The sequence below is a fragment of the Rhinatrema bivittatum genome, chromosome 3 (genome assembly GCF_901001135.1).
Source record: "Rhinatrema bivittatum chromosome 3, aRhiBiv1.1, whole genome shotgun sequence".
Lineage (NCBI taxonomy): Eukaryota > Metazoa > Chordata > Amphibia > Gymnophiona > Rhinatrematidae > Rhinatrema > Rhinatrema bivittatum.
Window position 1 is genome coordinate 14,367,980 of NC_042617.1, and position 14,724 is coordinate 14,382,703.

Here is a 14,724-nt window from a genome sequence, read left to right on the forward strand (position 1 = left end):
ACTCCGTGGTATTCTGGTAAGTTTTGACCCGTTTTCTGTCAATTACCGTCGAGTTTGGCCTTCGCGGCCTACTGGCCATCGACCGTACTGCGACTAAATTTTTTGCCATGGCGTCGGGGTTTCGTCGGTGCCCGGACTGTACCCGCACCATGTCTATCACAGACCCCCATAAAGTCTGTGTAATGTGTTTAGGACGCGGGCATGATGTCTTGACCTGCACCAAATGTGCCCTAATGACACTGAAGGGTCGCAAGGCCAGAATGGAGAAGATGGAACTTATCTTCCGTTGTCAAACCCCGACTCCGTCCATCGCATCGACGTCATTGGAACCGGCACCGTCGACTTCGCGCCAGCATCGACCACCGACCGGTGACTGACCGGCATCGACGACTACTCTGCCATTGACACCCTCTACTCCCCCTCAGGATCGAGGAGATCGCAGGGAAAAACATCGGCATCGACACCGTAAGACTCGGACCATTGAGTGAGTGAAATCATCGACCTCGCCATCGTCTGAGCTGCTGTCGAAAAAACCCCATCCAGGAAAGGCACCGACCATTCCTGCGACCATGTCACCAAGGCAACCCTCACCTGATGGGGATCAGGAGCCTGTAAAGGTGGTCCCTCCGGCTAAGCCTCTGCCTCCTTCTTCTGTTCCGGAGCCGGGGCTGCTTGCTCCAGGTCTCCGAGAAGAACTGGACCGGATGGTCCAGGAGGCCATCGACAAGGCGATGCAACATCTTCAGGTTCCTCCGGCACCAGCACCGACTGTGGAACCGATCATCAACCCGATTCCGGCAGCGCGGGCACTGCTGCTATCCAGAATGGAAGCCCTGATGGCCGCTTTTCCATCGATGGATCCCGTGTCTCCAATGGCTCCGAAGCCCTCCCCATTGACAGCATCGTCGGGAGGAGAAACACCGTTTTGCATTCCTCCATCTGGAGTTATGCCTCAGCCATCAATGCCTATACGTCCCTCGCCACTGATGCAACCATCGGTGCTGATTCGTCAATCGGCGCCACCGAGTTATCCATCAATGCCCTTGATGCCTATACCGGTGCCTTCAATGCCATCATCGGTGCCTCCGATAATTCTTTCGATTCCTTCGGAGCCTAGACCAGGACCTTTAGGTATCCAATCACCCTGTCCCCCTCTACTTCCTAGAGGAAAGGGTGTTGATCCTTATGATATCTGGGGAGATGATACTACAACAGACACCAATGACTTACCTTCACCCACTGAGAGTAGAAAGCGTTCTCCTCCAGAGGACCTCTCATTTATAAATTTTGTAAAGGAAATGGCTGAATTGGTTCCTTTTCAATTACAGATGGAACAGGATGATAGGCACCAGATGATGGAGTTGCTCCACTTCCTGGATGCCCCCAAGGTAATAACCTCTATTCCCGTCCACCAGGTTCTTCTTGATCTTCTTAAAAAGAAGTGGGAAAATCCAGGAACAATTGCTCCAGTACACAGAAAAGCTGACACTACTTACTTAATACAGTCAGCCCCAGGTTTTCAGAAGTCACAGCTTGACCACCACTCGGTCATGGTGGAGTCTGCACAAAAGAGGGCAAAGAGGTCAAAACCTCACTCATCTACCCCTCCTGGTAAGGATCAAAAATTCCTGGACAACATTGGACGCCAAGTATTCCAAGGGGCCATGCTCATCTCCCGAACTGCTGCCTAATAGCTTTATATGACCCAATATAACAGGGTCATATTTAAGCAGATACAGGACTTCTCAGACTCCCTGCCTCAGCAATTCCAAGACCAACTACAAACCCTTGTAAGCAAAGGTTTTGAGGCAGGCAAGCATGAGATCAGAACATCTTATGACATTTTCGACACCTCTGCCAGAGTGTCTGCAGCTGCTATTTCAGCGAGACGATGGGCCTGGCTCAAGTCTTCTGACCTTCGCCCAGAAGTGCAAGACCGGTTGTCCAACCTGCCCTGTGTAGGAGATAATCTATTCGGCGAACAGATTCAACGGATGGTGGCTGAACTAAAAGACCATTATTAGACCCTAAAACAGCTCTCTTCAATGCCTTCCGACTTCTCCTCAAAGCAGCCCTTTGGAAAGGACTCTAAGAAGTCGTTCTACCATCCACAAAAGTCCTACCCATCACCAGCCAGATCTACGAGACCTTATCAGAAACCTTAGTCTCACCAAACCCGAAAACAGAAACCACAAGCAGCTCCCCAGCCGGGGCCTGCTTCAGTTTTTTGACTTCTACTTGAAGAGCAGCAGCCAAATTCCTCTGTCGCACATACCAGTGGGAGGTTGACTGTGCCACTTTCACAGCATGTGGCATTCAGTCACAACCAACGAATGGGTATTGGCAATCATTGCTCAGGGTTACCATCTGAACTTTCTCGTCCTGCCACCGGACTCCCCACCTCTGCGGACATGGAGAACGTCCAACCATTCCATTCTTCTGGAACAAGAGGTCTCCCTCCTTCTCCAGTCAAGAGCAATAGAACCCGTTCCACACTCTCAGCAAGGCCTAGGGTTCTATTCCCGGTATTTCCTAATCCCTAAAAAATTGGGTCTAGTCCATCCTATTCTAGATCTATGGGCCCTCAACAAGTACCTCCAGCGAGAAAAATTCAAGATGGTCACCTTGGGCTCGCTTCTACCTCTTCTACAAAGAGGAGACTGGCTCTGCCCTCTGGACCTCCAGGACGCATACACCCACATTGCGATAAGTCCAGCTCATCGCAAATACCTGAGATTCCTAGTAGGCCTCAAGCACTATCAATACCGAGTCCTTCCATTCGGCCTAGCGTCTGCTCCACGAGTTTTTACAAAATGCCTCGTAGTCGTCGCAGCATTCCTCAGGACACAAGGTGTTCATGTCTACCCCTATCTGGACGACTGGTTAATCAGGGCTCCCACTCAGCAAGCTGCTCTGTTGTCCCTCAATCTAACCTTACACACTCTAATTTCACTAGGATTTCTCGTCAATTACGACAAATCCTACTTAGTCCCATCTCAAACCTTATCGTTCATTCGGGCAGACTTGGACACCTTACAGGCAAAGGCTTTCCTGCCTCGACAATGACCACTGACCATCTTGTCTCTTGCTCACCAACTGCAGTCTCAGCACGCTGCAACTGCACGCCAATTTCTCGTCCTCCAGGGACATATGGCATCCTCAGTCAATGTCACACCAATGGCCCATGAGGCTCATGCACTGGACTCTGACGTCTCGATGGACTCAAGCTATTCAGCCTCTGTCGGCCATTGTCCACATCACTGACTCACTCCGTCTGTCTCTCGCCTGGTAGAAAAATCAGACCAATCTCCTCCAGGGATTGCCCTTTCAAATGCCAGATCCTCAAGTACTTCTCACCACCGATGCTTCCAACCTCGGGTGGGGAGCCCATGTAGCCGATCTGCAAACACAAGGCTCTTGGTCTCCAGAGGAAGCCAAACACCAGATAAATTTCCTGGAACTTCGAGCAATAAGATATACTCTAAGAACTTTTCAGGATCGCCTGTCAAATCAGGTCATCCTAATTCAGACGGACAACCAGATAGCCATGTAGTACATCAACAAACAGGGAGGCACAGGCTCCTTCCTTCTGTGTCAGGAAGCTGGGCAAATTTGGGCAGAAGCCCTCTCCCATTCAATGTATCTCAGGGCCACCTACTTGCCGGGAGTGGACAATGTGCTGGCAGACGAGCTGAGTCGCATTTTTCAACAGCACGAGTGGTCTCTCAACCTCTCGGTAGCGAACGCCAACTTCCAACAATGTGGATATCCTCAGATAGACCTCTTTGCATTCCCTCAGAATCACAAAGTGGACAACTACTGCTCCCTCATTCACAGCAAACACTTTCAGCCCAGAGACACATTCTCCCTCTCATGGGCGACTGGTCTGCTTTACGCATTCCCTCCACTTCCTCTTCTCTCGAAGACTCTCGTGAAGTTGCATCAGGACAAGGGAACCATGATCCTGATGGCACCTCACTGGCCTCGCCAAGTGTGGTTTCCAATACTTCAGGATCTCTCCATCCGCAGGCACATTTCCTTGGGAAAGGACCCGCTCCTCATCACTCAAAACGACGGGAGCCTACGCCATCCCAATCTTCAAGCCTTGTCCCTGACGGCATGGATGTTGAGAGGTTAATACTTCAACCACTTAACCTTTCAGATCCAGTTTCCCGTGTCTTGATTGCTTCACAAAAACCTTTCATGAGAAAATCTTACTCTTACAAATGGAAAAGGTTCACGTCATGGTGCTCTTCTCAGTCCCTTGACCCCTTTTCCTGTCCAATCCTGAAGTTTCTGGACTGTCTTTGGCATTTGTCAGAATCAGGCCTAAAGACCTCTTCCATCAGAATGCATGTCAGTGCCGTAGCAGCCTTCCATAAGGATATCGTGGATGTTCCTATATCAGTACAACCCCTTGTAACACGCTTTTTAAAAGCCTTGCTTTATATCAAGCCTCCATTACGTCCTCCGGCCCCTTCTTAGGACCTTAATCTAGTTCTCGGTCGGCTCATGAAACCACCATTCGAGCCTCTTCACTCTTGTGAACTCTGATATCTCACATGGAAAGTGATTTTCCTTTTGGCAATCACTTCAGGGAGCAGAGTTAGTGAATTGCAAGCTCTAGTTACCTATCCGCCTTACACTAAACGTCTGCAGGACCGGGCGGTACTCCGCACTCACCCAAAATTCTTACCTAAAGAAGTGTCGGATTTTCATCTAAATCAATCCATCATACTACCTACCTTTTTTCCCAGGCCCCATGCCAACCCAGGAGAACAGACTCTGCATACCCTTGACTGTAAACGGGCTCTAGCTTTCTACCTAGACCGTACAGCGGCCCACAGGGAAAGCACTCAATTGTTCATCTCTTTCCACCCTAACAAGTTGGGAAAGCCTGTGAGTAAGCAGACTCTTTCCTCCTGGTTGGCGGACTGCATATCCTTTTGCTATCAGCAAGTGGGCATTCCATTTCAAGACCGTGTTAAAGCATACTCTGTGAGGGCCATGGTGACTTCAGTAGCACACCTTCAATCGGTGCCGCTTCCTGACATTTGCAGGGCTGCAACCTGGAGTTCTCTCCACACATTTGCAGTCCACTATTGCTTGGACAACGCCGGAAGAAAAGATTCCATCTTCGGCCAGTCTGTCCTTCGTAACTTGTTTACAACATGACGTACCAACACCCTTCCGCCTGCCGGTGTGGTTCAGGATGCCCTCTCCCATATTCCACCCCAGTTGTTGTGCCTGTTGCACGCCTTTGGGTATATTTGGTGCAGGTTCGGACATCCTCAGCTTGGGACTCACCCATATGTGAGGACTACCATCCTGCTTGTCCTGTGAGAAAGCAAATGTTGCTTACCTGTAACAGGTGTTCTCACAGGACAGCAGGATGTTAGTCCTCACGAAGCCCACCCGCCGCCCCGCGGTGTTGGGTTCATAACGGTTTTATTGTTTTATTTTTCGGCACTGCCTGTAGCTCTTAAATAAGACTGAAGGGGGACCCCTGCTGGCTGCAGGGTTCGTGCCATGCTGGGCATGCCCAGTAGGGGCCAGTCAAAGTTCTGGAAACTTTGACAGAAGTTTTCCGTGATTGGGCTCCATCCTGATGATGTCACCCATATGTGAAGACTAACATCCTACTGTCCTGTGAGAACACCTGTTACAGGTAAGCAACATTTGCTTAATCCTAGTTAACTTTCGGGCATAATTCAACCTGTAAAGGTCACCCGAATTACCAGGGACATTGATACCCAAGTATTTAAAGGCATTTGTCACATGCCTAAAGTGAGCAAAACAATCCAGAAGCACTCTAGACCCACTGGACCTATCGGAAAACCAGATTTATGATAGTTAACCTTATATCACTCCACCTCCCAAAAGCTGTCAACTCAGCCAGCAATACTGGGCTATTTTTGCCCAGATTAGATAAAAACAAAAGAACACCATTAGCATAGAGTGAAATCAGGTGCCACCGCTCACCTGTTTGAAAACCCAGTAAGTCTGGATGTGTTCTCAAGTGTGCAGCAAGGGGCTCGATCGCCAGATCAAATAACAGCAAGAGCGGGCAGCCCTGCCAAGTACCCTTCCCGATTAGAAAACAACTAGAAAGGAGACCATTGGTGATAATTCTAGCCTTCGGGCTATTTTATAAAGCACAAATCCACCCCAGGAACTGGGCAGGAAATCTGAGTTTCTCCACCGTGAAAATAAAAGGCCAGTGAAGCTGGTTGAAGGCCTTCTCGGCGTCAAGATTGACTACAAGCCTGGAATCTTATCCCTGTTAGCCTACGCAAGGATATTAAACAACCGGTGTGAGTTGTTCACTGATGAGCAGCTTGAAATAAACCCGGATTGGTCGGTCTTGACCAGGGAACCCATGCAGCTAACGAGCTGGATCTGTAATGCCTTAGCTAGGATTTTTACATCCACGTTCAATAAAGAGATCAGGTGATAGGCCTCTGGTTCATATTTATCCCGCCCTGGTTTGTGGAGTAAAACAATCGTAGCGTCAAACAGATTACCCGTCTGTTCCGGACGGATCTGCAATTAATGGAACTGCAATTAATGGACTTTTAATTAATTAACGGATGAACTGCAATTAATGGACAGATCTGCAATTAATGGCTCTATGGAACTCCATCCCTCCAGATCTACGTCAAGAACCGTGCCTCCTAACTTTCAGAAAAAGGCTCAAAACATTGTTGTTTAAACAAGCCTTTCCAGACATCAACTAAACCGCAAGTCAACGACATCCACAATCAGACTTTCCTAGAACTTTGTAAATAATTGCTCTCTATGTTAATTTTCCAGTAGACTTTCCTCCTCCCAGTTCGAATCTCCCCTGTTTTATTGTAACTGCAGAGTTTTTTTTTCTTTTCACTTGCTACAATTTGTTAATATATTCTCTTATGTATTTTTTCACCCCCTGTTAAATGTAAACCGGCATGATGAGATTTTATCTTGAATGCCAGTATAGAAAAGCGCTAAATAAATAAATAAAAGATAAATAAATAAATATAATGAAAAAGATTGGCAAGCGGACCTGCCAAATCTGGTAAGAAATGCTTGTAAACTCCCCTGGGTACCTGTTGGCACTGGGAGCTTTCTTCCTGGGGAGACTAGCAACAGCAGACTGTATTTCCAGTGTCAAAAGAGGCGCTGTTAGGCTCTCCCTCTGGGACTCAGATAGGGTCAGCATCGGAATCCTAGCTAAATAAGTTTCGATTGCCACTGCAGAAACCAGGCCTTCCACAGTGTATAGCTGCTGGAAAAAAATCTTGAAATCTATCATTGATTTCCCTGGTGGTGTGAACCAGAGAGTCATCCGCCCTCTGTGCACCCGTGATCAGCATTATTTGAGACCTACAGCGCAACAAACGAGCGATCATGGGTCCTGTTTTATTACCAAACTCATAAACATGCTGCTTGGAATAGAAAAAAAAACCCAATCCACGTCCTCCAGCTGTAATTCACTTAGAGATTCCCTACACATCTCCAGAGCCCAATAGAAGTGAAAAGACCCAGTGCGCCTATGCACCCTTTCTAGGTGCCCAATCTTATTCTCCAAAGAGCGCTCACGCCTGAATTTGTTTTTTTCCGATGAGAAGCAAAACTGATTATCCTCACACGCAATACCATTTCCTAAAATAAAACTGGGGAATATTCTCCAGAATCGTAAATCTCAAAAAATTCCTTCAGTGTTTCCTGAAGCATTTCACAAAAAGAATGATTACGCAGCAGGGAAACATTAAACCTCCATCTCTTCCCGGCCCCAGGGTCCGTCCCAAGATTAAGAGGTAACACAATAGGGTTGTGATCAGAAATTACTGCTGGCCCAAATACACCAGACCCAGCTGCAGCAAAAAGGAACGCGAACAAAGAAGAAATCACTCTGACTGTAAGAATGAAAATGAGGGGAATAGCAAGTGTAATCGCTTCCAGTTGGGTTCTGCTCCCTCCAAATGTCCACCAACCCCATACATGTCATCAGGGCCCACAGAGCCTCCACCTTCCTTCCAGATTGGTCACCCAAAGATCTGTCAAGCTTAGGATCTAACCCCACGTTCCAACCACCTCCTATAATGAAAAGAGAAGGCAAAAAAGCCTCCACTACTCCATACAACTGAGTGTAAAAAGACCTCTGAGCGACTTTAAGGCCATAAATATTGACTAATACAAAGGATACCCCATTTAGCACACATTCCAGAAGGACATAATGCCCTTCATTGTTCTTCTATACCTTATTCACCAAAAGGGGAAGTGACTTATGGATCAAAACATACACTCCTCTGCCAGTCCCTGACCAGCTTAGCATGTTCCACATATGATAAATGGGTTTCCTGAAGGAAGACCACCTGCGCCTTCATTTTTTTTAAGGTAGGACAAAATTCTCCTGCTTTTAACTGGGGACCCAATACCCCACACATTAAGGGGTAGATTTTAAAAGAAGCGCATGCGACCTACATGTGCGCGTGCTACCTGGCACGCGCACATGTCTGCCCGATTTTATAACATGTGCGCGCATTTTATAAAATTGGGGGTAGGTGCGCGCAAGGCGGTGCACCGAGCCGCACTGCCTTCCCCCGTTCCCTTCCCCCTAACCTGACCTTCCCACCCCTTCCCCTAACCTTTCCCCCCCCAGCCCTACTCTAACCCCCCCCAAATTTTTATTTTACCTTTTGCGCCTGCTGGCAGCCTGCCAACACACGATCCTTCAACACAGCAGCAATGGCCGCTGTGTTGGAGGCCTCTGGCCCCGTCCCTGTCCCGCCCCCGGCCTGCCCCTCCCCACCCCTTTTTGCAAGCCCCGGGACTTAGACGCGTCCCGGGGCTTTACGCGCATCTCCGGCCCTTTATAAAATAAGACCAGCACGTGTAACCTTTTTAAAATCCGGCCCTAAGAGTAAGAACATCAACTGGGGCCATAGCCTTGATTGAGAAAGGCAAAAAAACATCCAATTTAGTATGAGAAAATAAAATAGTCTGTAGTGTAGAACCAACGTAGTTTATAACCATTAACCTCCCTATTCAACCCCCATTTCCCATCCCCCCATAATCTCAAAAAACTCCATCCCTGAGTCCAAAAAAAGTGCTCACAGGATGACCCCAAACAATATTTATTTATATACCGACATTCTCGATACAAATATCAATTCAGGTCGGTTTCCATAGAACAAAACTGTCGCGGTTAAGGCGTTACATTAAACAGAATTTCTGAACATAAGAACATAAATATTAAATATTAAATAGACAACAATAACTCGTCAAAATAACGTGAATAAATGTAGGGAATAGCTAAAAAAGAGGGTAGGCTAAATTGGGATATACAGGTAACAGAGAACAGTGTTGATGGGCATAAACATGAGTAATGCATGAGCTAAAGAACTAATGCATCAACAAAGGAGTCTATCAAAACAAGTGGGCTGTCCAGATAAGGCGTAATCGGGCCTTGAGGGGATATGGGCGGTCATGGAACTTATAGTGGACTATTTTGCTCTTTGACCGGTGTCGGAGTGTTCCTGCGATTCTGGATAGGCTTGCTGGAAGAGCCACGTTTTTAGGTTTTTCTTAAAAGTTAGATGACATGTCTCTTGGCGTAGATCCGGCGGTAATGAGTTCCAGAGGGTGGGCCCGGCTGTGGAGAGTGCTCGTTTTGTTAGTGCAGTTTTGATCGGGGGAGCATATAAGGAACCTTTGTAATTGTATCTGATAGGTCTTTGTGATGTCTGAGGGCGGAGTTGCGAGTTTAGATTTAGGTGGGCGATGCCCATAATATCCTTGTGGATCATTGATAATGTCTTGAAGGTAATTCTGGCTTTTATAGGAAGCCAGTGGAGGCTGTGAAGAATTGGTGTGATGTGGGCTCTTTTATTTGTGTTGGTGAGTAACCTCGCCGCAGCGTTCTGCACCATCTGTAAGGGTTTTGTAGATAAGACCGGAAGACCTAGCAGTAGAGAGTTGCAGTAGTCTAACATAGACAGAATTATAGACTGGACTACTAGACGGAAGTCACTGAAGTGGAGGAGTGGTTTCAGATTTTTTAGCACTTGAAGTTTGAAATAACATTCTTTAGTTGTGTTGATAACGAAGGATTTAAGGTTGAATTGATTGTCGAGACGCACCCCTAAGTCTCTGACGGAAGGGGAGTGGTTAATAGATAATTTTGCGAATTGTGTTGCGCTTTGGGAGTTGATGAGAGTATGGTTTTCGTCTGGCGAGATGATGAGGATTTCTGTTTTATTTGAATTGAGTATGAGGTTTAGGCTGGATAGCAGAGTATTGATAGATTGTAAGCAATTATTCCAATGTGCCCAAGTTTTTTGCAGTGATTCTGTGATGGGAAGGAGTATCTGAATGTCATCAGCGAAAATATAATGTTTTAGCTTGAGGCTGGAGAGTAGGTGGCAGAGTGGAAGCAGGTAAATATTAAATAGCGTAGGGGAGAGAGATGATCCTTGTGGTACTCCTCGGATTGATTTAATAGGAGGCGATTCTTCGTTATTGATCTTGACTTTATAGAATCTATTCTCCAGAATCAATACCCTCTGTATCCTTAAAACTCACCCAGAAAAGAGAGAGTTAATAGGTGAACACCCAGGATCCACCCTTCTTTTCTAACACCCAACAAACCAAAACCCGCCTATCCTCAAACTGCCAAAAGAGAAACTCTCTTACCAAGGAGACCCCCAAACCCCAAAGATATAGAATTGTCCTTCTCAGTCCCTTTCTTGATTGAAGTCATTGAGGAGCCTGCAGCCAGTCATTATCAGCAACATATCTGCTTGATTTCCAATAGTCCTATTTCGAATAAATAGAGAGATGGGAAGTTATGCCGAACGGAAGCGGATCGCCTCACAGGAAACAGCCCCTGGTAATGCAAGGCCTAGACAGACGATAAATATGAAATGAGCTGAGAAAGGAAAAAAACCACTGAAAAGAACCCCGACCGCAGAGAAAACTGTAATAACCCAGTCTCCAATTCACCCAAAGATAGCCCCCATCCCTCCTCCCCTGCCCCTCAGGATGAAAACCATAGCAAATAGTGCTATAGTATAAATCAAAATGGCTCAGCATTTTTGTTCTTTCTTCAGAAAAACCCTCAGAGAATAACTTTTGACAAGACCAAGAAACAGGCCAGGACTCCTCACCAGTGCTAACCCTCATTATAAGCGAAAAACAGAAAAAAAATTATCAAGCTGCAAACTGTTCAGGAGGTGCCATCCGGTGCAACAGCTACGTCTCACTGAAGTTTCTGAAGCAGCATTTGCACATCATGCACTGAATGGAACACCTCGAATTTGCCATCATGAAGTACCCTGAGCCTCGACGGGTAGGGCATGGCGTAGGCTAGACCCAAATTACATAGATCACGCTTAACATCTAGGAATGCGGCTTGACGACGCTGCACCTCTGCCGAATGGTCTTGATAGATGAATATACAGTGGCCCTGAAATTTGATTTCTTTCATATTTCTACTAGCATCTAGGAAACGACTCTTATCTTGAAAGTTATGCTCCCCCACAATCACTACCCAAGGGCTGTCATTCTCTTTTGGAGCAGGTGCCAGTCCTCTATGAACATGATCCAGCTTTACTTTGCCTTTATTGAAGCCAACATTTAATACTGTAGGCAGCCACTGAGAAAAGAAGCCCACAGGGTCAGACCCATCGGTCCACTCTGGCACTCCTATTATGCGCAAATTATTGCTCCTGCTCCTATTTTCGAGATCGTCTTGTTTCTCAACCACCTGTTTATGTCCTCTTTCTAACACTTCCAATCGCTGGTGCGTGGTGGTAAGCGACATTTCCAGCTCTTCCATGTGTTATGTGAGGGAGTCCAATTGGGCAGTTGGTCTCGCCCACCGTGGACACTACCTGCAATACCTTGTCCACCACAGATTCCAACTTAGCATCCAGACTAGAGTGGATCTTATCACCAAGCTGACTAATTGTAGTCCTGACCGCCTCTGCAATATCGACGGGGAGCAGGCTATTCACTATGCTGTCTTCATTAGAGGCAGGCTCCTTGTTACAGGCCGTGCTCTCTGCTGCACCTTACTGACAGGTTCGCTTTGCACGGACTCTCTGGTCTCCCCACCTCATGGGCAGAGACATTTTGGCAGTCTTATCCACCATAATTTTCCAAGGTCTGACCGAAAATGCCACAGATCTGAGCCTTAAAGTAGGATTGGGGCAGGGAGCACAGGAGCTCAGTGACTATTCAGCGCTGCGGCATCACATGACCCCTATGAATGTTATTTTTGTGAATCGTTGTGTTCTTCATATGGTATTTAAAATATCTAAATAAATAAAATAAAAACATGATATGCGTGCACCATAAGTCTGGCTGTTATGGTCTTGAGATGTTGGAGTGGATTCTTGGGTACTGTGGTGATGACCACTCCCACGGGGAGGAGCCCCGTGAGGAACCGCAGTACTAGGGTAGACTCTAGACACACAAACACAGAGATTTGTCTTTTATTATACAGCTTGATGGTACTGTCCGAGGAGCGGACAGCATTGAGGTAACCCAGTAGAAGTAGTCCAGGGGTCCTCAGCAGAGGAGACCAATCCCACACTTGAGTAGATGATAGGCAATGCAGGGTAGCCGAGGAAGGTCCCAGATGAAGACGAGACAGACTGACAGGGTCAGTACTCAATGAAGTAGATAGCTGTGTTGATGAAGATCCTGGCAGGCAGAAGTAGTAGGCACCAGGGTAGGGAGAGTAGGCCCTCGAGGAGCGAGTACCCGATATCCCAGATAGGTACCTGAAAGAGAGTATCTGGGCCCCCGAGGAGCGGGTACCCACGTTAGCGATGAATTACCCTGAAGGGCAGAGAGAGGACTTCCTGCGACAGCAAGGAAGCGGCAGAGCAGCTTAGACCGGAGGCAGTTCAATCCAATCCTTACTAACTCAGTTTGTTAGCAAATGAAGGGCAGGCTAAATACCAGGATGTGATGATGTCACTCGGAGGGGACGCCCCCGAGGTTCCCGCCATGACGTGGATAAAGACATGGGTGGCGTGCGCAAGTGTACCCTAGGAGGCCTTCAGGAAAATAATGGCAAACACCGTTGCCGTTGCTGTTCCGGGGATGCCGGAGAGAGCGGCATGATGACGCGGCAGCAGCCATCTTCCCAAGGCTTATGGAGAAAAAAGGAAGAAAGGTGAGGCACAGAGCTTGAGACCGACCGACCGACAGACGCAACACTGGCCAATAGGTGTTGTCAGTGTAAAATGAGCTAAGGTTCCCTCATGGGGACTGTAAACAATGCCACAATGCTTTCTCATCCCCAGGTGGTCTCAGAAGCAGATACTATTCTCAGGAAACAAATTCACATTTCTCATATAGTAGCTCATAGCAATGTTAATAAGTTACTAGATCAACCTTCTGCAGTTGTATATCTGAGTAACAAGGAGATTGATTAGTTGAGGAGAGCAAGAGGGATGGATTCACTGTGAGTAGTCATAAGTTTTCTCACAACAATATATGGTTCACTCTGCAGAATACTTTAACAATTTTTGTATCTTTGGGAAATTTCTTTTGAAAAATAAATAGTTTTTGAATTATTACATGCATATTTCTCATTTAAAGATTGATCTTGAATAAGGCACATATGTTATGGAAATGCTTTTGCTATTAATTTTGTTCTTTTATCAATCTTAATTTTTAGGTTCTAATTGAAAGAGAGCAGATGAGAAAGGAAGCAGATGATTCAGGTCCATTAACTGAATTAGAATACTGGAAATGTATGTCTGCTAAATTCAATTTTATTATTGAGCAGATCAAAGGACCAACCTGTAGAGCAGTTATAAATGTCTTGAATACTAGTCATTCCAAAATATTAAAGGTATTTATTATTATTATTTTGGTTTTCAGAAATTGTTGTTGATTATTTAAAACTAATATTCTATTTCATCCTTCTACACCAGTCCAGTCAGAACAGGTGCTTCATGTCTCCCTCCCAGCAGATAAGGTAGCACACATAGACTTTATCCATGACATCATCACCACTATGTATAAGTGGTGCAACACAGAGAAACTCCAGCAGGATTTCCAGGACAGCAAAATCATTTCTGAGAGCCAAGCTCCTGGTATGCCCAGGAGAGTGAGCCTGCTTTTGAAGTTCATAGAGCCAAGGGGTGACTCCTCCATGACATTAAAAAAAAAGTTTTTTGGTCAGGAGAGACTTCTTCTGCTTCTATGTTCTATAGAAAGGATCCTTTAGCCTGACCCCTCTTTTTCTCCTCTCTCTGCCTCTCTACTATCACTGCCTGTTGCTTTAAAAAGCTTACAAAAAAAAAGTTGCAGAGAACGCTGTTAATGAGCTTTGGTTCTCAAGCAGGCCTCAGATGAGTAGCAGACTGTCTGGCTTCTCCTTACAGTGTAAGTGTGACTTCCTTGCTGCATGTGGGGAAGAAGGGAGGGTCTTATGAACTGCAGTTGTGGCAAGTGTTGAGGGAGACAGTGGGCCTGTGCTATGGGTCCACCTTAACCAGAGTGGAACCAGGCTGCTGGCACTAACCTTTAAAAAGGAGATAGCACAACTTTTAAACTAGATGATGTAGAAAGCAGATAGTCACTCAGAAGCGCATGGTTCGGAATGACGTATCTTCGAAAGATACTGAAAGAACAGGGAAATTAGGGCATTCCAGTGGAGAGGTTGCAATAAATGCTAAAGTGGACCAGGTGTCTTTAAATAAAGAACAGACAGAGCAGAAA

The 14,724-nt window shown here is 46.5% G+C and overlaps 1 protein-coding gene across 1 annotated transcript in view; it reads left to right on the forward strand.

The window, feature by feature from the left end:
• DNAH8 (dynein axonemal heavy chain 8) overlaps positions 1-14,724 on the forward strand; it is a 1,926,251-nt gene that overhangs the window by 269,084 nt on the left and 1,642,443 nt on the right. Inside the window, 1 exon segment of the mRNA XM_029592920.1 lies at positions 13,676-13,852. Coding sequence (XP_029448780.1) covers positions 13,676-13,852 — 177 coding nt within the window.